Consider the following 27,478-nt stretch of genomic DNA (forward strand, 5'->3'; position numbering starts at 1 on the left):
TGAAGGGGTTTTTACATGCCTTTATACACTATATAAACCTTACCCCTTTTACACTATAGGAAGTCTCCTGAATAAAATCATATTCTGTAGCTGACCTCAGGTGTCAGATGGCTTGAGATCAGAAAGGATTACTGAACTGAGGCTTCCACCCTCCTGTTTGGTGTCTTCCTTAAAGGACTTTTCAGTGAGCAAGTGAAGCCTGTAACAAAAGTAGACTTTAAATTAAAAAAAGATCTGAAGCTCCTTCCAAACTTCATCTGAGTAATGAGCGCAGGAATAGTTTAGTCCTCTAAAGCTAAGGGAGATGTAATCTAAAACTTGAAATATCAAACACTGCAGCAAATGATACTGCACAATGGATATCTAACACTAACAAACTCTTAACACTAACAAACTCAGAGGAGCATTTTGTCATAAAAGTAACATGAAAAATATCTAAAGGAACTAGAACATGTAAAGCTTAAATATGAAACTAGATTTTAGGTGGACTGTCCAAAACTTGCACTCGCTTTCTGAAGTGCAACCTTATGCCCACCGGATGTTTTATAATGCTCTACAGTAAGAAATAAAAGGAGATATTTTGATTTGTGCCACAGTGTCTGGAACTAAAATCTCAAGTAACAGCCCCGATCATTTACACTGCATTTTTTTTTAAATCCATGGATCACAAAGCATTTTAATGTTCCTAACTAACACCACGTGCATCAACATAGGGTAGCACAACTTGCCTCTGATGTAGGCGGTATTATTCCCATCAGACAGGTGAGTAAACAAAGTCACAAAGAATTAAGTGTTAGGGTCCGAAAGGAAGTCTGTGGCTGAGCTGGGAACAGAACTTGTCCCTTGATACAATCCTCTTCCTTAACCGCAGGGTAATCCTTCCCTGACCTATGCATGCAACAGTAGATCACAACTGGGATATTTTTTCCTATCCAAAACATGAGGGTTTTCAATTCTTCCTCTTCTCCCACATCTCCCCATGCTGGCAAGCTGAGCTCCTTCCTTCAACACGCAACTGTCTTATGGCACATGGTTAAAGCCTGATAGAGTGAAAAGGGAAACCAAGCACAACTGTCCCAAGGTTAGGTAGCCTATTCAGGGCAGAGAACAGCTGGATTTCTTCCCTGAGAACAGTATTTCACCCACTGGCCTGCACAGAGCTGACTGTCCCAGGACAGATGAATTTAGACAGCGCCTTGCTCCAATAGGAATCTTAATTTTCTACAATGGTATAGCCCTGTAACGTGCAAGGGAAACATGCCAAATGTCTAATCCTGGCAAAGAAAGGCCTTTCAGGCTTTCTGCAACCTTAGGAACAGCAGCATGAGGTGCCCCTTCAGCCTATGTGTGACACCTCCTTTTAGTTGCCGCAGTTTCATCTCTGGAAAGTGCAGGAAGCATCTGTGACACCAACAGAAATGGAAACAGAGCTCAAAGCCTTTGATCACCGATGAAGTTCTTAGTCAGTCTCTGTTTTGACTCTAGATTACTCAGAGAACAAGACCTATCCTATTACTGTTGGCAGTCGCTGTGCATGGTTGTGATCCACACATCACATCTCAGATTTTGGTCTTTTCTTCCCATCACTCCAACCTCCAGAGCAACTGGACCCACTGTAAGAAAAAACTCTACATCAAATGCTCTCAAAGTTTCAAGCACTATACAGGGTGAGGAAAGACCCGTCCTGCCTACCTGGTCACAGGACAGCTTTTGAGTACAAAGCTGCCTCCATGCTTCTCTGGAGCCTCCCTGCTTCCTCGGAGCCTTTCCCAACATGAGGCAGTGCAGCCTTGACAATATCAAGGAGGGGATGCTAACACCAGGCCACCACGGTCAGCGTGAGGGAGATGGAAGGATGGAGGCTTTCAGCCCCTGAGTACAGCCATGCCTGAACCCAGCTGTACTACACAAGCTGATTCTCAAGCTGAGACAAGTCATCACTGGCAGATACAGGGCACTGGATTTATAGGGATAAGTGATTTGATCCGTTACGACAAACCTTTGTGTTCTTTGGCAAATCTTGTGAAAAGACTTCTCTGAAAAAAGTATTGTAATAAATGCGGGTATTAAAAAACAAACCCCAGTAAACTGTACTTAAGAGCAATTCTCAGCTACGAAGCTCACTCATCCCCCAGATTACTGGGAGATTTAAGAAAGTGAAACAGTTGTTATCACTTGGTCTGTGGGATTTTGTTGGCTTTTGCAGGCTGATCGCTGTATTTAAGGTAGAGCTGCTGTGTCAGACTCCCTGTGGGCCAAGAACAATATATTCCAATTATTGACATCCCAAATGTATCTTTTTTGAGGGATAGGATATTTCGACAAGCTTCCAAGAGAGAAGAGGCATGGTACCCTCAAGAGCTTAGCAAATTTGGCAGGCACTGCACTGTAAAGACACATCTGGATGGAAGTGATTTGAAGATATGATCTCCTTGCCCACAATCTCCCCACATAGTGGGGATATAACTACCATCCATCCCAATTCAGAGTGTACCTCAGTAAACAAAATCTGGAAGAGCTGAAGTGACTTGCCTTGGTTTGGCCAGCGCACAAAGGACAGTGATGAACCACTGCTGAAATGCTGAAGTCCCAAGCCAGTACTTGTCCCAGCTGACCCACAATACCCCCATGTAAGACTATTACATGGGAAGCAAGGTCCCCCTGGTTTCAGTGTTGAGATGTCTGAAAAAAACCCTAAGGTTCTGTCACAAAAATCAAACTTATTTAACAAAGCTCACTGTCATTTTGCACTGAACCTCCAAAAAGCAGAAACTAATTTTTATAAGGTTTGAGGAAGACTTTTTATTATTATTTCTCTTCCCTCAGTATGGATTGTACTTTTTTCTTCTAGAGATATTTTTATCTTAACTTGTTCTGAGGGCCAGCTTGTTCACATTCCCCATACATTTATTAAGCATACAGAAAGATTCTCAGTTTCTTGGATGCATATACATTCTGAGTTGCCTTAGAGGATAATCAGCAGATCTTTTAGCTGTAACTCATTAGGTTTTGTGTACCCTCCACCTCTTTGGAAGTCTTCTTTCCAAACTGGAGCATTATTCCTAATGGTTCCAGAAATTGCCTCTGATAACAAAACAGCTTCTTTGTCCTGTTTTAGAAGCTACACTCCAACAACTGGCTTGCCTAACAGGCTCCTTACAACCACTGCTCTTCCTCAGTGCTTAACAGCTGGCAGTGACCTTTCTTCTTAATGCAGAAACATCAAGCACCAAAATAATTCAGAAAACAAACATCAACCCCAGACTCAACCTGGTAATGCCCAGAAGCTCTTGAAATACATCTCAGAACACAAAGCCAAGTCAAATATTGGGTTCCCCATCCCAGACATGCTTTTAGATTGTACTGAACAAAAGCCTTTAATTTATATTTGAGTTTAAAATTCTAAGAGCAACAATAAATTAGGCAAATAAACCTGTTGCCCAGGATCAAAAAAGCTCTGGGAGTGCCTAACTGGGAACATGACCAGCAGTTAATCTTCTAATGATCAGTGGAAAATAGAGCACTGACATACCCCCCTCTCAGACAAAGCTTTCTTTAGCTTCTTTTCTTCTACCATTTTTTTTCTTAGCCAAATCTCTTTCTGAGCCTGGTTTTCTCATGGTGTGAGGTCAGTCCAGCTCTGCTCCTCACACTGAGCCACCTCTGAACCCCCAGCTCGCCTTCAGCAGAAGGCTTTGGATGAACCTCCTGCCCCTTGCGGACACCCAGCCGAGCCCGATTCCCAGCTGTGCTCACACGCAGGAGGAGGAAAACAAAGAACGAGATGAAGAGCTTCTTTTGTAGATCTTTGTTTTTCTAGCTTCCCTCAGCATGTGTGTTTGTGTGTGTACATATGCAATCAAGCTGTAACTGTTAGTAACCGACTCCTGAATTTCATATCATCCAAAGCTAAAACCTGGCAGAGCCTGACATACCTTAGGGATATAAAAGAAGGAATGTTGACAGAACCTGTATATTTGAAGCAACCCACCTAGGGTTGCCACAAATCTACCTTGCAGGCTATTTCTTAAATGTATCACAAGCAAACCTTGAGTCAAGATTATGCTTTTACTCACATACCTGTGATGACCTAACCTCTTAAAAGTAGAGTCCATCAATACCTTCTCCCGTCTACACATACATATTCACAGTTTATTCAGGTTAACAAACTATTGATAAATATTTCTCCTCCGTCTCCAACCATTAGTGCAATGGTATTACCTATATTTCTCCATTTCTAACACAGGAGCTTAAAAACCCAGAAGCCACACATCATTCCTGAATATATGAGGGATAGTTTAACTCAAATCTCCTCCTCTCTTTACGTAACATCTTTCTGCCTTGGATTTTTATTGGGGTAATCCAATGCTGTGGATTACACGTGGGAGTTTATACCCAGACTTGAGAAGAGACACAGAAATATGTGGCATTGCAAGCTCTTTCCCCACGAGGTGAGGCTAAGAGCATGCAACCAACTCATAATGAGAACACACAAACCCTTGTCCTGAAAAGAATAGCTGGATCAACTGGCTGCCTATTTTGAGGAATATTCTGTTTCCTTCATAACTTCTGTCCTGCTCGACTTGGAGGCTTTACATCAAGCAATGACTGGGTCTCAGTGCAGTCCCCCATAATGCCACAAAGAAACAGCATCATCATTAGAAGACAGCAGTTCATGTGCTCCGTGAATATCTCCATACATGACCTGCTGGGACAGGACATGTCACAGTCAACCAGTCAAGTGCAGGGAAGACCAGACCAAACCATGGCCCTGCAGTGTTGGCTGTTCTCTGCCTTCTGTCTTTAATGAGTATCTGAATTAGAGCGTCCCTGCAGGAACTCTAAGCAGTGACAAGTCCCTCACAAGAACCCAGGCAGCTGCAGATCATAGAAATTAGTCTCTGACTGGTTAGATAATTGGTTCTTGCTGCCCCAAGCCCCAGGTTAAAGCCCTAAGCACTATACCATTCTTTCCCTCTGGTGTGCCTGCTTTTCAGCTAGCTGGAAAGAAGGGGATTTTTGTCCTGTACAACTCCAAGAAGCCCCTCTGAGCCCTCACTCCACCTTCCCCATGTGTAGTCAGTGTACTCAAGCCTTACAGGTCGGCTCCTGAATTTGGCCCTTTATGAATAGATCACTATGCTGGCTGCTCCCAGATGTACACAGCCAGTTGTATGTGGGGGAGAATCATAAGCAAGGGCAGGAATGCTTGTTTGGCAGCCTTTCCCAGCCTCCAAGTGTCTGCTGACTTCTCTTTTTCTTTTTTTTTTCTTTTTTTTTTTTTAAATCTCTGTCACCTAGTTTTTAAACTGAGTTTTGATCTTCTCTGCCAGCATAAATCAGAGAGTTGCTCTAGATTGACATCAAGTGGGCATGTGCTTGCTTCAGAGTGCTGTGTCTATCTGGACATCTTGGAGCAGATGGGAGTTGGGATAGGTGACCACACATTTCAACCTGCTGTCTTACCCCTCTGGGTAAGCTGGGGCCTGCTTGGTGTCTGTTTAGTCAGCAGCCAGCTGAGAGAAGACAGGTCACTCCTGAAGAAAAGAAACAGCTAAGAAGCCCTGCTATTTATATACAATCTTCATGCTCTCACCCACTCTTTCCATATATATATTATATCTTGCTTCTGCAATTAAAACACATTACTTAAGGAGAATATAATATTTCAAGCCGAAAAGTAAATTGGAAAGCTGTGTTTTTCATTTACATAAGTTAAATACACAAGGGATAGTTGGAATGGCAGTTACAATTAGACTACTCATTAGGATGCATCAGATGACATTAACCCAAGACCTCTTCGGTCCACCGCAAAGCTGTCGGGCTGCAAGGCAGTTTAAGAGCAACCTGGAGCTTTAAAGTGACACTCATGTTCAATGCAAACACTGAAAAGGATTTTTTTCCTCTCCGTGACATGGCACATGGTCAGCATTGCTGCTTCCAGACTATAGGGGCTTGGCACTTCTTTAAAAGCCTTTAGAAGGTTGAAATCAAATGCTGCAACAACCCTTTCACTTCAACAGAAAAGTATTCCAGAAATGCTATGCAAAACACACCAGCAAGCACAGCCAGACAAGGGTGTGACCAATCAGACACCATTCCCAAATACTGCTTATTCATCTTTCCCATGCGTGGTCGTTAAGACTGGAAATTATCCATCTTCCTGGTAGAGAAAGAAACAAAAATATACTGAGGCATCAAGCCACTGAAGTGCTACAGAAGCACTACTGCTTTTGCAATATCTACCATGGCTGCTTATCTAGGCTGGGATCTTTCTCCCGGGATCCAGCTTCATGAGTCGCCAAAGACAGACCATGAAACACCATTCAAACATTAGAAGACTCATAGGAAGCTTGAAATGAACTTAAACGGCAGAGTGCCTGCAACTCTGAGTACCTCCTGAGATTTCACTCACATAATAACTGAATTATTAACTAAAAAAAGAGTAGTGTGTGGAAAAATGAAGCCACTTGCTTGTATGTGGCTAGAGTCCTACAGGGATTAAGAAGACATTTAAAAATACCAACTTTTTTCCAAGCGTCTCCTTAGTTATGAGAAGAGACTTGCCAATTGGAGATCATGAATGCTTTAAGGGAAAACAATCATTCACAACTAGATGCACTGCTGAGATGTGTTTGAAGTCCCAGAGATCCGACCCAGTCTTGCTTGCATCAAACTACCTGATCCTCTTGAAATCACTAGCAAGCTCCTGTTTGTAAAGCTGCAGAAAATCAGTCATAGCTTTTCACAAAAACGCTGAGTTGTCCATGTCAAGAAAATTATAGAAAGTCAGGCTATGGGCAGGAGGGGGAGAGGGTTAGAAAAAGAGAGCATTGTTTATGGAACATGAAAAGCTCCAGCGACACAATATATGGAATTCGGAGGGAAACAGGCCCTCCTTTCTTTCTGTACAATTCAAATAATTCCAATGGCAGACTGGATATTCCCCAAAACGAGTTAGAAAAGCACAGGGCTGTCAAAGCAATTTAGAAAGGGAAAGTTGAAGTAAACATGGTGACTTTTTTTTTAAGCCTTAATGCTTGGAAGACCTGAATGTTCCCCTACATAGTGTAGGTTTTCCATAGAATCGAAAGGAGCAGTAGGTGGACTTGCAGCCCAGTGCAAGGAGACTGCATGGGCATTTAAGGAAAATATGTGGAAGTACCCCTAGAAACAGTCTCAGCTCAAGCATGATACTCAACATGCACACATAACTAACCCTTTCTAGGTGGTTTTGGGTTCTGATTAAGGCCAAAAATCCTTATGAAGTCCCACTATTGACTTGGAGTTGTCATCATCTGTAATGAGACTCTCCCACTAACTCGAGATGCTTTGAAAATCAGCAAAGCAGACGGACAGTTTTGACTGCTTTCATGTTTATATGTTCATGAAGATGGGGATTTATCATTAAGAGCACAATGCTCTGAATTCATACTTTCCATAACTTTATCCTTCTTGCTACTGTTTTACCTCCTTACTCCAGCTGTAAGTAGGAACTAACCCCTAAATTTGAGAGACTTTTTGGAACTTCTGACTAATTTCAGGCAAAGCCTCTTTGAGCCTTATGCAAATAGGACACTATTCTCCTTGGTTATGCAAAGATGGTTTCCAACATTTTGCATGATTCAGTTTTCAGTGAGAAAAGGAAAGGTAACACAAATGGCAAATAGTTCTTTACTACTTCCATTTCCCTACCTGTCCTTTTGATTTATATGTATATACATAAAATTGTGATTTGATTATGATATGATATAATCTTGAATAATTGGATCTAAACACATAAGACTTATGAAGTCACAAGGCCTCTATTCAGCTGGGTCTGGAGCAATTACATCCACTAAAAATGCTTGGTTATATACTTTATTTCTCTAAGGGCTTCTGTTCTTTAAAATACCATTTTAATGGAAGCATTTGTATCAAACACAAGAAAAGCTGCACGCTTTGCCAGTTCAGGGAGATAGTGGATTTGAGGTCTTGCTCACTTACCATTAGAAAGACTTACTGCCTGGTAAGCAATCTCACCAGGACTCACTTGTTTAAATTATCTACTTTAATGGATGACCTGAAACCTAAAGAAGTCAGTCTGGCTTTCTCTTGCATAAGCTCAGTGTCTAATTCACTCTGGACTTGTGTGTGTGAAGGGAATGGGGCTTGCTTTTTTGTTTCCCTGACACTGACTAGTGTGGTTTTCACTGAGAAACTAAGAATCCCAGAGACAAACTGCACCCATGCAGTCTGAGCCGCCTGCTTTTCTACTACAGTATGGAGCGTAAATTGGGAATCTAGGAACTAACCAACAATTTTTTTATCTTGAAATAGAAAATTTCCTTCGATAGTTTTAATTACAGTCAGGCGGACAACATGTTGCTGTTGGGTTTGGGGGGTAATTCCACTTTAGAACAGATTTGCCTAATTGTTTCCATCAGAAGAGAACTTGAAAATATTTCTAGCTTTTAATTAGCAGGTTGGCAGCCTCCCTCATAACTCCTTCACAAACGACTTTGGATGTTGAGGCTTAGTGTAAATCAATTTGACATGACGGCGATGGGCTCTGTAAGAGCTCCTGACAGCCACGAGGTGTCTCTACGAACTGTCCCAGAAAGGGTGTGAGTCGTGGTTAACTGACAAGACAAAACTGAAATTCAATCCCTGCAAGAAGCCTGTTTGTTTGTCTGCAGTTGTAAAAATTTTACTCCAATAAATGACTCTTAAAAGAGAGAGCACGATCTTGTCTATCAAGTAACCGAGCAGTACTCTTACCAAAGAAAATATATTTACAGAGTCAAAGAATGGTAAAACAAGGGACTACATCTGGAAGCAGTAAAGGAAAACCTTAAATATGTTAGGAAAAAGTTCCAACAGTGGAAGTCACTTAGACAAAGGAATACGTTGCTAGTTGAGAATGCATGAGGCAACGCTAGAAAGAGGTGCTTCAGAGATGAATTTTGAATTTTATCATAACAACACTATTTGGCTATGTCATCAAGAGCATTAAAACCCATGCTGATTCTCAGAACTTGAAATCTCATAATCTGAAACCTACATCTGCATTTGGGCAGCAGCAAAGCACACAGCAAATGCTTTCTGCACAGAGCACGTGATTAGGACCTAGAATACTGCTGAAATATAGGAAACTAAACCTATGTCAGGAAGAGGTCACTGTCCCAATAGTCACTGGGTGCATGGAATTAGCCAACGTGGATTTGACTAACTCTCTTAAACCTTACTCTGCACTTCCCAGTCAAACAGAAATAGGTGTCACAGAAACAGAATGGGGAACAGATACAGAAATTGCTTTAGAACCAAATGGCAAAGCCAAATAAGAATTACAAGCAGGAGGCTAAACTTTTGACCCAAAAGGCAGCTAATCTCCTTAGTGATAGAAAGAAGACACTCTTAGAACAACGGAAAAGATGAACTCTCGAAGTGCAAACCATGATTACCTCTTCAGTCTGTCTCTTCAAGTGAAAGGGTAAGTAGGTTGTCTGTGGTCAAAGGGTAAAGGTGAGATCTGGGACATCTGAGCTGCGAAGAATGAAGTTCTGGAGCTACAAGAGATGCAAGGTATGTATTTACACTACTGCCTATGTGGCTTCCTTTTATTTCTGAAATGAACTTCAATCTATGACAATCTAAGAGGGACCTCCTTGATGAAATGTTGAGGTGAAACTGCCATGTCCTGCCTCCCATGGTCGTTCAAATCTACTTCAAGAACATTGAAGTTCTTGAAGTAGATTTGTGCACGGCATCACACTAATAATGTGAGCAGAGATCTGACCCACTGGAAATCAGATGAAATTACATATTAAGTTTCCTATGGGCAAGAATAACTCGTAAGCTGTAAGCATTATAACTTTCTTGATGTCTGTAAAGAACATATTCTATAGAGGTAACGTCACCCTAACTCAAACAACCCACCAGTCAGGAATCCTGAAGCTGTATAAGAGAGCTCCCACCAAGGAGGCACCTGAGGACTTTCTCCTCTGTTAATACATACATCCAAACCTGCTACAAGATTTCAATCTCTGTTGCTTTCCACAGTTCAGCAGGGAACAACTGTATCTCAAGAAAAAAGTTAAGAATTCAGCCTCTTCTACCTTTAATGTCTTATTATGAATTAACAGCACAAAAATGTCCATTTGAGTCAGTCACTAGCTTGTTCTTTTGATGATGAGACTCCTGGGTTTTCACTTTAAATTTGAAATTGAGACATTTTAAGGAACATTTTTTCCCTCAAACAGAAAAAATTACATGAGCACTGTTTCTGTTTAAAAAAAAAAAAAAGGCGTTTTCCAAAAATAAATAACTCTAATATCTTGCCCATCTTGCACACAGAGAACTGAAACACAAAGAGTCACGTCAGGATTGTCTCTGAGGCTCCAAACAAGTCTTGCCTCCTGCTAATGGAGCTCACTTGCAAGCACAGCCCTTGATAAGCCTGGAGTAATGCATGTAGAGCTCATGGGATCCAGCTGGCCTAGCGAGCCTCATGGATCATGTAAGGTACATCCTACACATGGAAAATGAGCAGGAGAAGCAAAGTCATGGGCTACTGCTATTTCAGAGCCTCATATACCCACCAGGTCTTCCGCTCATCCCACAACATTTTTAGACACTTCGAGTTTAATTTTTCTGAACTCTGCATATTGCAGGGCTACATCCAGCTGCTGCTGTAGTGGCTCTGCAGTGTCTACTGCACACTGGGCAGCCACAGGAGGTGACAGGAGTCTGGTATAACTGTTTCTATTTTCTATTCCCTCTGCCTTGCATCCCACTCCTACATCTTGAACTGTCACTCAAGTCCTTGCCTTGAGCTTGCAGCTCCCCAGTGCAGTCACAAGGGTCCTGTTGTGATGTAGGTGGACTGGAGGCACTGTGGGATGAGTAGACACCAGCACTGTGTAAGGCAAAGGCAACAGCCCAAAAGGAGCCACAGAGCCTTGGTGGGGCTCACTAATCACACCAAACGCCAGCCTCCCTGCTGTGCAGAAGGCTCCCAAGCAAGGGCTAAAGTTTGAAGCAAACAAGTGAGAATCAATGGCACCTCTTGCACTTGTGCAAGCTGAGGTAACCCAAGTAAGCTTAAAATACCTCGTTGACTTCAATCCTGTGTGCTTGGACAACCCTTTGCTCTTCATGAAGTGCCATGAATTACACCACAAATGCAACAAGGCTCATGGGGGTCAACATTGCTCCCCTCTCAAACCAGAGGACCTGTTCAGGGCTCCTTGCCAAACTGGAGGATGAACCCAGTCAACTCTGAGGCAGACAAGCTCTTGTGAAGACCAAGGACATACTCTTCCATTAATCCCAAATGCGGCAGGGAATTCAAAGGGCTTCAGACAAGAAGAAAGGCACATTTGCTGAAATAAAAACAGTATTTTTACTGTCTTGATAAGCACGATGGATGATAAAAGGTCTTGGAAGGCATTTACTCTACTTCACACTGGAGTGCTGTGAAAGCCAGCATGGCAAGAGACTATAACCCTGTAAACATATGTTGTGTATTAGATTCTGATCTGGCAGCTTGCCTTAATTTTGTTTTTTTAAGGCTCAAGCGAGTTCCAAATACACTTCCATGTTTGTGTTCCAGCAAACGAGCAAAAGGCAGAATGCTTGAGCGACGGGGACGCAGGAATGCACTGGACTATAAATTAGTGGGGGGAAAAAAAAGCAGCCTCCATTAGTGTTGGCACATCAGGCAGAGGATGACAAAAATATCAGCAAATTCTTTTTTCTATTCTTTTCTCCCAGCTTTTTGTTTTTCCAGTGTGCACTTCACAGCTGCTGAGAACTGCAAAGATTTTAGTCTCTTCTACTTGAACTACAGACAGAAGTGACAAGAGAACACCTTTCCAGACAGTTTTGTTTCTCCCAACTCCCCACCAAAAAAAAAAACACCCCACAGAGCATCCTCTCAATAGCTATTAGTCTGGGTCCCTGTAGGTGCAGACTAAGAAATTCTTTCGAGAAGCGTTTCAGACTGCTCAGGGTGGAGAGTTCCGGCTCATATAAACAAACACTGTTATGAGAGGCAGAGTTGATATGGATTTATGCAAGGAATGTATAGACTGAATAAGCAATTTGATAATTAATGGAGTTGACAGGCACTTTCTAATAGTACTCAAGTATGTGCAGACTGAATAGTTTCATATACAAGTTGAACCAAAGACAGTATTAATTTTTAACCCATTTTATACCTAATCACTCAGATGAAGGAAGCATATGCATTTTTTTCCTCTTGGGTATTAATTTTGACCTCCCAAAGCCTGACTATTGGGAAATAAATCCTTTGCACTTACTACTATTGCAGACAGCAGACCCACAGATGTCTTATACAGGATGATTTTTCTCTTAAAGATCATTTGAAGAATGAACTTTCGATTACTTTCTAGGCATTGATCACTTCTTTTATGTCCCACAGCTTAAATGCAGCAGTTTTGCTCTTAACAAAGAACAGAGAGCTTAGCTGCATGAGTTCAGGGAATTTCTGAAGAGACCCTCTTGGCTAAAAGGAAATTTCTTTTATTACTGGCTTCCAAGCAAGCCAAACCACTGCTTCTACAAGCCCAGCTGCAGAAACTAAAGATGCTTAGAAAGGTCTTGAGCAAAGCATTGTCCCACCTGGCAGGAGATGACGATAATTTATTGTGCATGGAAGATATTGTGACATATTGAACTGCACAGGGAGAAAGGAGCAGTAATATAACTGTTCCCACACAGGAACGAGATACTCAATGTTTTCTCAATCTGAAGCAGGTTCAGAGATGCTGCCTCCATCTGCTTCACAACGTCACCCCTCTCATGATCAGGAAACAGGCATTTAATACACTGGTTTATGGCCTCATACCCTAGACAACAGAATAATCTTCTAAAGGTTGTGCCCACAGAAACCACCTGTGGATACAAAATTCAGTCAGTCTTTCCTTACCCGTACCCTCCCTCTCCTTTAGTGACAAAACCAAAAGCAAGACCAAGACAACCACTTTCTAGGGCCTCCATAAAGGCACTGAGAGATCAGAAGGGGCTATATGGAAGCATGCTGTCTCCAGTCATGTTCAAGCTGTATGTAAGTGGAAAATAACTATTGCATGACCCTAGTTCTCCAGCAAGAGGTAGGAAAACAGCCATATGGAGTCAGATTTGAGGTGCTTCAGGCCCATTATTCTGTCCAGCTCAAAAGCAGACGCCTAGGAAAGAATATAGTAAATAAACTTCCTGCTAAAAGTCTTGTAGGAAGGGCACAATTCTGCCAGCCTGTTGGGAACCCAACAGCAAGTCAACTTGCTACAACTACTCAAACATCTGATGACACACTGCTGCGTGCTAAGTGCCCCCCACTCCAACTCCAGCTGCAGCTGCCTTTGAAGAAAGGTGCAATGCCCTCTGCATGGATGTGCCTGCCGAATAAAGTCTTTTAAAGCATGTGAGAAAGAAAGCTGTCATCAAAATGTACAGAGCAATTACGGGTTGAAGGTTGAACCATTATTACTTCATGCCCTCCCATTCCCCTCCCCTCCAGGGTGGGAAGAAGGGGGGAGGATTATTCATTTGTATTCAAGCACTTCATTAATGTTTATAAAAGAATCCAAACACGCAAGCAAAACAAGGACAAAACACTCGCGCCAGACGTGTGATGCGATAAATGTCACTGGAGCAAATATTTAGATCTGTTTACAGAGAGGCCTATTAAGTCCTTTTTGAAAAGCTGTGCAGTGTTGTGGCTTGGTCTCTGCCTAGCAGCTCCAGCGTAAACACGTGGAAGATGGCTAAGTCTCTCTCTCTCATTTTGTTATGACATCTGGAAACCTAAGGAGGTTGGGAGAAGCCAACTGGCTGCCCTACTGCGATGTCTAACAACAGGGTCTGCCTGTTGAATGATGGCAGGACATGCAAAGTGGAACTGCTGAGTTCTTCAGCTTGTGCCAAAATCAGTGGATTTTCAACACAATAATCCCTCAACAAAAGTTGTTGCAACACAAAGCCTTTGGTTCATTGCTAATGATGCAAGTCCATGCTCTCTGCCATTTTTCAAGGTCATTTGCATTTGAGAAAATCAGTTCCACTAGGGACCAAAATAGTGTGCAAAGATGGGTGGAGCCGCTCTATTCATCAAGGGATGTGTCCCATAATCCCTCGCCTGAAGAACTGTAAATTCTGGAGTTCACAATCAGCCTGGACTTCTGCAGATGTCCCCTTCACATCACCATCTCATTGACTCTAGCCCCTCCACCTACAAATATTTCTTTTTCTAAGAGTACTATGTAAGTTGAAAGGGATAAGAGAAACTTATAGATGGAAAAATCACAGTCTTAGTCCCAGATGTAATAACATATTTGGGATATTTCCACCTCTGAGGTCGTGCCTCAGTTTCCAATATGTTATGTACGGTTTACAGATATAAAATTGTCTGATATAAAGGATCAGAGTTCCTTATCCAGGTGCTTCCTTTCTGTTTGGAAGGAATGATGCTCAGACCATACAGATGTACAGGACTCTGCACAGTGATCTCAAGTGGTGCTGGCTGAATCAAAACACTTTTAGTTTGAAACCCTCCTTCTGACTTATTGAGTTCACTTTCTTTCCTGGCATAAAAATTCAACATGAAACCACAAGTAAATCTACTCAGTCTGGTTTTTAAGCCTGCCAAAATCACAAATAAATTATAAGAATATTGACTAACATTTTTTTTCTTCCTAATTCTCTTAATTATTTGGCTACCAGAAACTCCTTTCTACATAAACCAGTGGGAAAGATGCCTTCCCCAGTTTCAAGAGGTACAGAGACACAGTTTTGGATTCCAGGTTCAAGGATTGCATACTTGTTTAATTCATTTTAACAGAAACTACACTGAGCTTTGCCCCAGAGAACAGAAAAATGGGTACCAACTCTTTTAGGATTCTCCCACTGGTATATTCAAAGCTATACTCTCAGGTCTAAGTCATCTCAGGAAAACACACCCCTCCCTTCCCTGACTGATAGGCACTGATTACTAGATGTGACAGTTACTAAACTTGCTATTCTCTTAAAAAGTGTTAAGAGGGCTCTGATATTTAATGTGCTGGAAGAACAGAAAAATTTATGTGACCACCCAACCAAACAGTAAATAAATGTTGATTGTCCCTACTGTATAACAGGGATCTACCTTTTCAGACTTAAAACTTCCAAGAGAAATTTTTTTTTCTGGTAGACTTTTCCTTCCTGATTAGTCTTCCTGAGTGATTCTTGCAGAAAATGCATGACAGCTTAGTGGCTTGGTCTCAAACCACGGTCCCTTCTGTGATTCTACGTTCAACTGTAGTCCCTGCTCTTGGTGTGTTTTACTGCCCTTTAATACACTAGACTTGTCAGGAGTGCCAGGCCTTGAAACCTCTTCAGTACCATGCTGAACATCCACAGGGAAGAGAGAGGAATCCCTTCCTCTATTCTAGCTTAGCTACCTCCTGCTCCTCCGCTTTGGAGCTAACCCTTGGGGTTATTTATGTTGCCTGACCTTGAGATAAATGGCATTTGGCAGCCTGCCGGATGACTCTGTGTTTCAAACCAAACGTTCTCAGTTTCTCCCACTGACAATGGGGATAATTCCTGAATGCTTTTTTGGGGGTGTTTCTTCCCATCTCATTGCCTGCCATGGAGTTATTTGGTAACTACGTCAGGGTTGGTGAACTTTAGCTTGACTTTCTTGTTAGACGCAAGTACCAAGTGGTGTGTGTGGTTTTATTCTGTGGTTTGGGGGGTGTGTGTGTGTTTTCTCTTTGTCCCAGAGTGTCTGCACTGCTGGTATTAGAGCTACAATTGTTCTATATATAAAGCAAAGATCCCTTGAATGATCTGCCAAAGGCTTTATCTGTGAACAATCTTTGTCTGTACTTGCTTTGCCGTTAACCAGTTTTGACTCTGCTCCGTAATGGCTGGAGTTGCTTTGCCTTAACTGATATATATCAAAGAGAACTGCTAAAATTAACTGCTCATGAACTGTGTCCAGGATGTTAGATTAACTCATGTGGAATCCTTCAGTGAACAAACTGATTTACGATGTGTTATGACATTGTTATTTGATGTGTTGCACAACAACTCAATTTTAAAAAATGAAGAGCGCTCCATTAATAGGAGATAAATCTTTCCAGTGTAATTCAAATGAATCTGCACCAGCTTTGGAGAGAGCGTGATAAGGGATCTTGTGTGGGTTTAGTGATTGTGTTTTGCATTCCTAGGAATATCTTCCACTGGGATCTCTTTGTCATTAATGACAAAACCCATCCAAAATACTACACCTTTTGGGAGATTGTAGTTCTTTGTACTTCCCTAGATAGAAAAGGGTACTACAACAAGTGATTCTCTACAACTAATACTTCCAGGTTTGAGAATGTACAAGCACATCAACCATGCTTTCTTTCAACTTCAGAGACATAATTTGCTGAAGTCTCCACACGGTACATCCCTTCCAAGTTTATCCAGCCATAGTTAACACATAGTAAGTGCTCAAAGCAGTCAGTTTCATTCTCAGAAAAAAACCCACACCTTTATACATTTAGATATATTTTTTTAAAAGCAAGAACTATTCTAGTACTGGAACACAAACCAGTGTAAATGCTGGCCTTAAACTATGAAATTTCTAGAGTGTGTTTCAGATGACTATGTGTTAAAGGCTCAGGTCTCTCTGGATACCCAGCTCCAACAAAATTGCCTTTGAAAGTGAGCTTGAATTATATACTGTACTGTATTTCCCATTTCAAAGCCAAGCCAGTCAAGTTAATAAAGAAAATCCTCTCTGGCCACACACAATTAGCTGGGTAAAAAGCTGGTCAGTGCCAGTCTGCAGCCAGCGACAAGCCAACCCATGAAGTCAAACTGTTTCATGCTTGCAAATGCCTGCTGCCTTGAGCCTCTGAACTTCAGCTCGCCACCAAAAGACCTGGATTATTTCAGGATGGTATGACCTGCTCAGGTCATATACCTGATGAGGTATTTTCTCACTGGTATTCCATACATGTAAAGGAGAAATGCTGAAAGAACCAAACTTCAGTTTGCTGGTAACTGTCTCCCAGTAGAGCATCCCAATTGCTTGAAAGCTATATTAGAATTGTTTTGGCCATAACTTTGTATTCGAAACATACAGTTATGTGTGTTATCTTCCCCAGCAAGCAAATAATGAGCTTTCTTGAGAATGTTCTTTCTAGCTTTTTCCTGTATTAATCAGGAAATTCATTATGAAAAAAGAAGGGCTTTCTGTATACTTAACTCCTATAAAAACAATAATTTTGAGGCCCTTTAGCACACTTGCACCGCTCCTGTGATATCCCGAAAACAAAGAATTACCTTAGCTTGAAAGCAAACTACAAGTTAGCATCCCATTTGACCCCCAGTATGTCAGGATCAGCTCCTCACAATTATAGTGCTATGGTGATTTCACCAGTGCTTTAAAACCAAAGGGACACATTGGGACATCCCATCACACTTCACTGCTGGAATAACATTTATCTCAACGATCATTTCTAAAACTGCAAATCAATCACATGCCTGAAATACAAAGCCCTTCGAAAATTTGGACATGTTTCTCAAATCACCCTTTTGCCCTCTCGCCCTCTGCTGACTCTGCAAACTCCTGTACTGTGAGCATTTGGTCTCACATTTAAATAAATATTCCCCATCACTATTATGCTGTCACCTGTAATAGGAAAAGGCTGCAAGAAATCAAAGGAGAACTAAATTTGTGCAGTGGCAGAAAGTGTACAGAGAATAATCAGTCTTCATTGTGACTGTTAACAAAAGTGAGGGAGCCTAATGGAGACCTTGGATTTAGTACAGTCTCTAAAGTATTGAGGGGATACTTTCAAGACACAGAATCGCCTACTTTAAAGAAATACTTTTCCTGTGTTCCTCATAACTTGACTTATATTAAAATGGAAAGAGGTTTGAAAATAACTTGGAGATTTGTTTCCTTTTTCTCATTCCCTGGCTCACAAAAGGAGTCTGATGAATATTGCTTTGCTATATGAAGGCAACTTCTTCTCTGTTTTATGTATTGGAGATATCTGTATCTTCCAACAGGTACCTCAATGCAAGAGTTAGGGTAGAAGCAGCAAGTTTAATTAAATCTGAGGAAAACATAAAGCATTTATTGCTATTCCCTTAATTGTGTTGATAGAGCTGACATGTTGGCTATGACTGAATTCCTAGCTTTTCTCCATGCCCATCTCAGTGAACACTGATTTTGCAGGGATATCCAAGCATGAAGAACCTCTGGACTGGAATTTGTGTGAAAGGTTTCCTAACTTCCATGTTAACTGAGCCTAGGAAAAGAAGAAATCAGAAAAGTTTCTTTTTCTTTTTCTACAATCCCTTCTCTGTTTGCCAATTGGCGTTTCTGGGAATGGTTCAGTGTTACTCCTGGTTTCAAGGGACACTCTGGAATGAGTACTACATACAGGATTTGGACTTTCATTTCTAACACTGCTACCCACCGGCATGGGTTGTAATCCCGATTTTTAAGAAGTCAGTAATAAAACTTGCTTTTGACACCTGTAAGACTCTTCAACCCTCAGTGTTGTTGCAGTGCCTGGACAGAGGTGATCAGCAGTGGTCCACTGATACTAAATTTAATTACAATATGTCAGGGATGATGATTTCTTCAGGCATAGTTGGTCTATGGGAGTCTATGTATGATGAGAAACGGGGTGTCCAGGACTATGTTAAACGACCCTCAGAGTGGAAAATCTTGGGTCTTTGATCTCATTCAAACTAAAAATACTTTTGCTAATGAGCTTCCTCAAGTCATACAACATCCATTCCAAAACGCTGAACACATGGTTTTAATTTACAGTTTTTAAAAACTTTCATTTATATTGTGCTAGAAATCCTGAAATGACTTGCAGCAGAAGCTTTAAAATATTGGAAATCCAAACGGGAAGAACTGTTGTTGGAATAACTAGTGATAAAAGCAGCAGACATCTGTGTGAATTCCTGCTTGAGCTTCTGACATGTATCAACCATCTCACATCTTTTTTTCTCTGTGCCTTTAGATGACAATTAGAACCAATAAACAATAACAATAAACAAGGTAGCTATATTGTTCTCTTGAGCATCAGAAAAAGCAAATCCATGGAGGTGATGAGACACCACGACTGCAAGCTGTTGGGATGGATACAACCAGTCCTACAGTTTAGTTGCATGTCTGTTCCCACTCTGCAGAGTATAGTCTTGTTCCAATTCCAGTCCAAGAACTGAGGTATTAAGTTCAAACATTGATATCTGCAGTTTTAAGCTCTGAGGGCACCAGTTTAATTTCTGGTGTCTCAAGCGAGCTGGAAACCATAACGCTTTTTGGGTTACAGAAAGAGTATTAGGTTCACAAATTGTTGCCATGTTCAGAAAAAATGTCTTAGTGACTACAACCTAGAAATAATTTGAGAGCTTCACAAAGGTATTGATGTTTTATGTTCAACCTGCAGTGCTTTCTGCAGATTTTAGGTCTAGTGGCATCTAGTATCTGTATTGCTTGTCTGCTTCAAAGAAGGATTTGGAAAAGTGTGTGAACACAAGGCAGATATGTTTCTTTCCCTGCAAAACAGGATCTCTCCAACACGGACTCTTGAAAGTTAAAAAAAAAACGAAGTTTCCAAAACACCAGTCATTGCTGAAAATCCCCATTTTTGTGCTATCCTAAACACTGTGCTCTGGGGAAGTCAGTTTACAGTCCCCCATCCAAGCAGGCAGGGAACCTCCCTAATAGGGCCAAAAGATGAAAGAAATCACACCAATTTCACATGGCTCAAGCAGTAACACTGTGATTTCTTCTGCCTTTTACCTGTGTCATCAACTCCTAATGACAGTGAAGGGATTAATAAGGGTTTGCAGTGTAAAGCCTAACACAGGGGAAACCTGTTATTTTACAATATGTCCCCTCTGAAGTTCCCAGATATGCTTTGCCAGGAGCCCTGCCACTGATCACCATCTCCACAGGAGTGCAAGGTGAAGGAGTGCCCTTGCTTAACATCATTCTGGTCTTTTCAATACAGGAACCTCTGACTTGCCTGAATGGTGTGGGCTGGCTTTATAACGCGGATTGCTACTCACTAGGGAGCTGAGGGGAGGCTGTTAAAGGCTTTCTGAGGACTGTAGGTTGCTATACTTGGAGCTGAGGTTTTTAAGGTCAATGGTTCGTTCTGTTTATAAGCAAAGCACTCTGGGCCTGCTGCAACAGCGTCAGACACTGACAGCAAATAACAAACAAAAGGAAAATCACCACTGTGGAAAAATCATTCACCAAAGAGAGGATTTTGCACCTACTGGGTGAGCGGCTCAGAGGTGGCAAACTGTTCTAGGGGAGATCCCACAGGGATTTGAAAGCAGCATCAGTGTCTAAGTAGGGGACGAATTTGGCTCATCTGTTCCCTCTACTGATCCCCTTCCCAAAGCACATCTCGGGAGTGCATCTCCTTCAGGGAGCAAAGTGCATGCCAGGGTCCTCCCTGTGCCTCTCACATCACAGCAGTGCCAGGGCTCCCCTGCTGCCAGGACCAGGCATTGCCGGAGCCACAGAGACACTCACCTCTCACCTCACTCAGGAAAAAGGGCACAAATCTGCCATGTGAATTCTACACACTGCTAATGTTAAGCTGCCTCAGATACAGTAGGGACTCCCTTGAATATCAGACTGGGGATTTTTTCCTTTCAAAACCCACCTTATAAAGATGCAATTACTGCCTAATACCAACCACAAGCAGCACCCAAACTTCTGCGAACAAATCAACGAGCAGAATCCTCCAGATCTGCTCGTGGAAGGCAGGTACACCTGTCTCGGGCTTGGATCTTACCAAGGGAGGTGTGAAGGATCAGAGGGAAAGGAGGGGCTCACACCTAACCTGTTGTACAAACACTTCTGGCAGTTATATACACAATAAATACAATAGATGAATTGCCAGCTGCCCCTTGAGCCATCGTTAACCGACTGGCTGTTTTCTTAATAGGCATCAAATGCCAGGGTGGGCCTTCCAAGGGGGCTGTTGTGAAGAAGCACACAGTAACTGGCTGTAAAGAGCAACACGTACAGTTAGTTACAGCTATAAAACGTCAGCTGCTGATCCTTTCAGGTGTTACTGGGACTACTGTAGTTTTAATACCTGCATAGTTTCACCCTCAACAGTTCCCCTGGTGAAGACGTAAAGCAGCTCCACGAGTATACAAAGTGAGTTAAATGGAAGGACTTCTATTTCTGCTGTATGAATTTCTACCCCAAGGTTAATTTTGCTGGGGGATTTTTTTTTACCCTGAGGTGCAGGGGGATGAAGGGACTGATAGTTAAAGAAAAGCCAACAAACTGAAAACTATGTGCACTATGTATAACTATGTATAATCAAACCTTTTAACAACATTTCTTTCAACAACATTCAGCAATCAAAACAGATGATGCTAAGCTATTTTTTATGACTCCTGCTCTCTTCCAAAAGCCTGAAATTTTTTAAAAGCAAAGGGGTGCCATTTCTATTAGGCAAAAAAGACTTTTATTTAAAAAACACTAAAAAAAAATTCAGTAATATTCCCTCATATAAACTACACACACTATCAAAAGCCAACTAGCTCTGAAACTGAGCCCCTTAATTCAGTTCGGAAAACTTTGAGCCTGGATCTTTCCTTAGTATAAACAGGCAAATCTCCCTTGAAGTCAGTTATACCCATCCTGTCAGCTCAGAGAACCCAGCTTTGTGATCACAGAAACGTTTAATTTTTCAAGGGGAAGGGGAGATTGAACAGAGAGTCCAGGATGTGGCCCTGTCTATATATTACTATGTATATTACTGTTTGCCACTGAAGGTCCAGCTTCGAGGCTGCAGATCTGTCAGTGACCAAACATGATGGACCACCCATCGGCCTTTTATTAACCAGCACTTGTTCCCCCTCTAATCCTATCACCAGAGTAATCAAAGCTGCCGTGTCCCAGGGTTTGATGGAACAGCAGGACCTGGGAAATGAAGACTGATTTTGTTAACAAAGTCATTCCTGCCTCATGAATGCTGTCTCATTGGTAGAAAGCGGGGGAGACGAGGTTTATTTGTGCAGAGAATGAGGCGGCAAAGAAATGAAAGGGGGAGAATGGTGAAGTGTGAAGTTTAATCTGGCACAGTCTGAGGTTTCTTTATTTGAGGCCGTCTCTGATCCAATCAACACCGGTTTGATATTTAACATCTCCCCCTGCAGTTGGAAATTATACCAGCCAGAGGAGACTGGAGTCGGGGCCTCGCAAGCCCCGAACAACCAAGGGGGAGAAAAAGGGGTGCTGGCAGCTCCTCACCAGCCTGACAGCTTCCCCCACAACAGGCTGGGATGAATTTGGGCCCTGACACAAAATCCCCCTTATGAACCTTGGGATTCATGGCATCTGGCATGAGCTGAATGCAGACAGTCCCTGAGGAGAGCAAGCTCGAGATGGGATGGGGTGGGAGAGGGACTTTACTTTTAACCTGGAGGAAGGGATATGAACAGTGTCTCAGGCTGGGGATGCTGTTGAGAAACAGGATCAAACATAAGCAAGAGCTGCCACCCACCTCCCCAGGGAACAGTGGTTTGAGTAGAGGAGTAAGACCTTCCCCTTGCTGACCGTACAGACCTTTAGTGAGGACACACTGGTGCCCAAGGGCATTCACTGAGGGGTAGTGGGGGTCCCACCAGAGCCCTGGGCCATCAGGGTGGATGCCACAGACCTGAGCAGCTGCAGAAGTCACTGTCACCATTCTCCTTTACTCCAACAACAGTATATCAGCCTGGGGAGAGCTTCCCATCACAGATCCACATGACAGTCCCAAAGAGGAGGGAAAGTTTAGCCCTATACCCAGCTGGCCCTCAGCAGACACATGGACAAATCCTCACAGCCACTCATGGCTGCAGGGCTTCTGCCAGGACTCCAAGAGAAGGCCCTGAATGACATCTGCCCCTCACCAGTTCTCAGTGCTGGTCAACCTGATTTTGCCCTTTTCTGGCCACTCTGTAAATAACCATCAGTGCTGTCAGACAGAGCTGTCTGCTTCCTCTTCTTTGTGTTGCCTCAGCTCTTTCTGTCCCACCTTCCATGAAAACCCTGAAACTTCAAACAGCAGGTGAAATTTCAACCTGACCCAAACCTGATCTGAATTCCCCTGCTGCCAGGCTCCCAACACAGCCTTCTGCTGGGATTCAGACACCTCGACACCAACTATACCATTCCCCGGGCCCAGACTGCGTGAGCAGCTGCTGCCAGAGTCCCTGGGGGTGGGATAACACTCCCTCCAGGATCCAAGCAGGAGAGCAGCTGGTCAGCAAGGTCGTGTGAGTGATGCTGGTGTGGAAGACTGTCAGGAAATGCTGCAGAGATTTCAGGGGGAGCAAAGCATCAAACTACAAAGTTTCATGGTATACAATAGAAAACAATGTGTCCTGCTCTACCTGCAAGAGCTGGCTCTCCAGGAAGCAGCTAATTATATGAGCCACCTTAATCTTTTTATCCGGCTAAGACAATCAACATTTCAAAGCCACGCACAGAACGTTTTAAAGATTGTTCCTGGTCAAAAATGCAAGTGTATCCACTTTCTTTCAGAGCAGATCAAAACCAAGTTCCTCACTGGGACCACTCCTAGATTTCCTCCTCCTCATGGTATCAGATTAACAGATTTGGTGCATGTAGTCAGATTAAATATTTGCAGTAGCACAAAGCTGCCTTTGAGGGGAAGAAGTAGGGGAAAAAAGCTTTTTTTTTTTCCTTTTTTTTTTTAATTTGTTTAGGGCAAAAATACTGGACTTTGGGGACGTGGGAAACAAAAGCATTGACATGATTCAGCGAAGCACAGTTTTAAAATCTGAATTCTGAATGCAGAAATAATGTGCAGTATTCCCGTAACAGTAATGCTGAAAACAGGTAAGAAACCGCTGATGCCCTTAGCAGATTTGGGACTGTAATTTATCACAGATGTTCTCATCAAACCGTGCAAACACCCTATGACACAAAAGCTGCTCAATTTCTGATTTCCATTTTAGTGTGTTTTAATTACGTGTTGCTTAAGGACGGCTACAAAACCTGAAATTGGGAGGTGTAACCTCGCAATAGTAATCCACTCCACTAAATTAGCACAGTAATACACCTAGCAGTAGGACTGCCAGACGATGTGATAACATTACAAATTACTATTGTTAAACAACTAGCCAGGTGTCAGGATGCATGAAATCTAGAGGAAGCAAGAAAATAAATATCTGGTTTGTTTCGTTTAATTTTGTCTCCTGTTGTTCTGGTGGCCTTGTTCCCAGAAAAAGTTTCAATCTAGGAAAAATCCTCCTGAACACTGACCTATTTTAGCAACCTTGTCAATTCTCTTGAACAATTAAAATGTAGCGTATTTTTTTAATCAGCACAAATGTTTTGAATGATTGTCTTTTACTTGCCAATAGCAGTAATACCTTTGCTGTTCTTTTTTAGATTATTATTATGACAAAACGAAGGGAAATACTTTGTTCCTATTTAAAACTTGGAGAGAAAAACAATTATGGTAAAAGCAGCAGTGAGTTTCATAGTCTGTCCCTTTTTCTTTCTTTGTCACTCCCTCTCTCTCTAAAAAGAAAAAAATGTAATATGATTCACGTTTAAAAGGCTTCCGAGTGGTACATTTTTAACCAAGTGTTTTCATGTGCTTGATTCTAACTGCCATTTTTGACCCAATACAACCAAACACTACTGGATGGCTGGAATGGCTAATTATTTTTACCTCATCCTAAAGAAGGGGTTGAACAGAGAGGATAGGCACTTAAACCTTTCAGACAGAAGAGGGAAAAACGAATTCCCTGTTTTGGATGCGTGTTAATTAATGCAAAAGGCCTGAGGGACTTTCTCGTAATTATTTTTCTTGATAAACAAAAAAATTCCTCCAAAAGAGTATGTAACCAATCTTCTCCTCTGAAGGCTGCATGCAGAGTTAGACGCCTTGTTGATATATTGGATGAACCAAATGTTAGTGAAAGCCAGACTTTTTCCCCTTAAAATAGTTCCCACTACACTTCAGGAGAGCAGGGAGTGAAGGCACTCTAAGGACATTTTAATCACACCAAAGATCAGTCCTTTAATCCTTATTCCCACATCACCAAGAATTTTTTTGGTCTAACTAGGACAGTAAGATAAGGCTGGAAATAGGCTGATCCCAAACTAATGACAAAAAGCAAGTTAAAAACGAAATATCATAGCAGTAACTGACACCATCTTAAATCACCCCTGGATTATTTGTTTTCTTCCACACACATTCATTTCCTCAATTTCTAGTAAATCCGATTTCACATAAACAGTTCCACAAAGCAAAGTCAATAGCTGTTACTGTGTTCCTGATTAATCCACTGAAATGAAATAGATCTCATGGCTTAGTATTTGGTTTTTTAAAGCTAAATCCACTGAAAGAATTCCGGAGTCCAGTTACACCAATAACTTTTGTCTCTTAACCTACGTCCCTTTCTTTTTGCTGAACTTTACCTGCTCTAAAACGGAAAAAACCCCATGCATATTACACACTTAATTTCCCCCAGTACAACCATGAGGGCAACCATAAGCCACTTTGTTTTGACCCGGAGTGACCACTGAAAAGACAGTCTGCGTGTACTTAAATCATTTTGAGCAATGTCGAAATTTCTATTTTCATTGTTCATGCTTCATCCTCTTCCTGACAAGTACCACAGAGCTGCTTTACTTCAAAACAAACAAACAAACAAAAGCCCTTTTCACCCAGCTCCGGGACAGGACTGGAGGCATGGAAGTTTCCCTCACAAGTGGCAAGCCAGCAGGCACACACATTTACACCCCGGACATTTGCCTCTCAAATAAATTATACGCATGATACACACACTGCGCACATCGTGGGTTTTCCACAGGCAGCACGGATCGGCGTGATGGAGAGCGGGCAGCCCAACACAAAGGCTGCTGAGGCCCATGAGTGACCACCCCACTGCAACAGGCTTGGGGTTCACCCCCATCAACTGATGGAAATGCCAGGAGAATGGCCCCCACGTCCTGAGATAAGACACGAGGCCCAGAAGCCTCCTTACCTGGGAGAAGTTGAGCCCATTCAGCGGGTGACACTGCTCCTCCACCCGCTCCACAGCTCCTGTCTTCTTCTTCATCCTCTCAGCCTCCTGGGCGAGGTACAGATCGAGCACTGGCACCCCCCTGGAGCGGATGTCTGTCTCGGTCAAGGAGTTCACCATGAGCATCACCCAGACGGGCCTCTTGCGCTCCCAGTTGCCGGCGATGGCGTTGAAGAGGTAGTCGGCGTAGAGCCCTTTGCCCCGCTGGTCCGGGGTCATCCAGTGGGGCAGCATCAGCTTGATGTAGTCCAGGTGGCGCTTGAGGCGGCGGTACAGCTCCCGGGGCAGCACGTCCTGCAGGTTCTCTCCGTGGGGCAACATCTGGCAGCTGGCCAGCCCGGAGATGGTGTAGGGGTCCGTGAGGTCCAGCTCGAAGTAGACGCTGGAGCTGGCGTGGAAGGCGGCCTTGGAGTTGTCAGGGATGAAGTCCCAAACTCGCGTGTAGGGCACGTGGATGGTGCCGAAGAGATAGGCGGGGGGGTCGCGGCGAATGGTCCAGAGGAAGGAGTTGAGCTCTCCTTGCTGCGGGGAGGACAGCGGGGCCGGTCAGAGATGGAGGGGCGGAAGGGCAGGAGACAGCGATGCCACCCGCGGGTCTGCCCGCAGGGCAGGAGGAGCGGGGGTCCCGCTCCCCCGTCTCGTTGCACGAGCCCCAGCGAAGCAAAGCCCACGGGCGCCCAGAGGCCCGCGTGGGGCCGAGCCCCGCCGTGACCCGCCGCCCTCCCCCGCCCGGCCCCGCATCCCTCCGGCCGCGCTCCCGGCGCGGGGCCCCGCGCGGGGCACACGCGGGGCAGCGCCGCCACACCTGCGGGGCCACGCGCGCCCGCGTGCGCGGCGCGGGGGGAAAAGAGGGGGGGGGGGGTCCCTCCGCGCGCGCCCCCCGCCCCGCCCGCGCCCCCGCGCGCCCCCGCGCATCCCCCGCCGGCAGGCGCGCCCCCGGCCCGGCCCGGCCCGGCTCACCGAGCGGGGCAGGTCGCACTGCCCCGTGTCCATCTGCTCCCGCCGGGCCGCGGCGTCGGGCAGGAACCCCCCGAAGACGAAGCAGATCAGCGTCAGGTTGAGTTGCATCCCGCTTCCTCTCGCTCTCCTCTCTCTCCTTCCCAGATGAGCCTTTTTGGATTTCTAGGATCTTTTTTTTTTTTTTTTTTCCTCCCCCTCCTCCTTCTCTTCCCCTTTTTTTTAAGCCCTTTTTTTTTTTTTTTTTTTTTTTTATTCAAACAAACTTTGCCAGTCCCATCTGCATCTGACAAGTGCAGGGGGAAGGACTGGCCGCCCCCTCCCTCCCATGCTCTCCCCCCCTCCCGCCCTTTCCCACCCCCACCCCCTCTGGCTCCGGGCTTGTCAGAGGCGCTGGATGCTTAGAGGAGGACGGTTCTCATCGCCAGCCTCC

The 27,478-nt window shown here is 43.5% G+C and overlaps 1 protein-coding gene across 1 annotated transcript in view; it reads right to left on the reverse strand.

Annotated features, from left to right (window-relative positions):
* The window catches only part of TRABD2B (TraB domain containing 2B), a 276,515-nt gene extending 249,249 nt beyond the window's left edge, over nucleotides 1-27,266 (reverse strand). Inside the window, exons 1-2 of the mRNA XM_027747253.2 lie at nucleotides 27,049-27,266; nucleotides 26,050-26,610 (exon numbers count right to left, since the gene is read on the reverse strand). Coding sequence (XP_027603054.1) covers nucleotides 26,050-26,610; nucleotides 27,049-27,156 — 669 coding nt within the window. The 5' untranslated portion in view covers nucleotides 27,157-27,266. The remainder of the gene's footprint in view (nucleotides 1-26,049; nucleotides 26,611-27,048) is intronic.
* Between the last annotated feature and the right edge of the window lie 212 nt (nucleotides 27,267-27,478).

The sequence above is a fragment of the Pipra filicauda genome, unplaced genomic scaffold (assembly GCF_003945595.2).
Source record: "Pipra filicauda isolate LSUMZ 115617 unplaced genomic scaffold, ASM394559v2 scaffold36_size6622888_pilon, whole genome shotgun sequence".
Lineage (NCBI taxonomy): Eukaryota > Metazoa > Chordata > Aves > Passeriformes > Pipridae > Pipra > Pipra filicauda.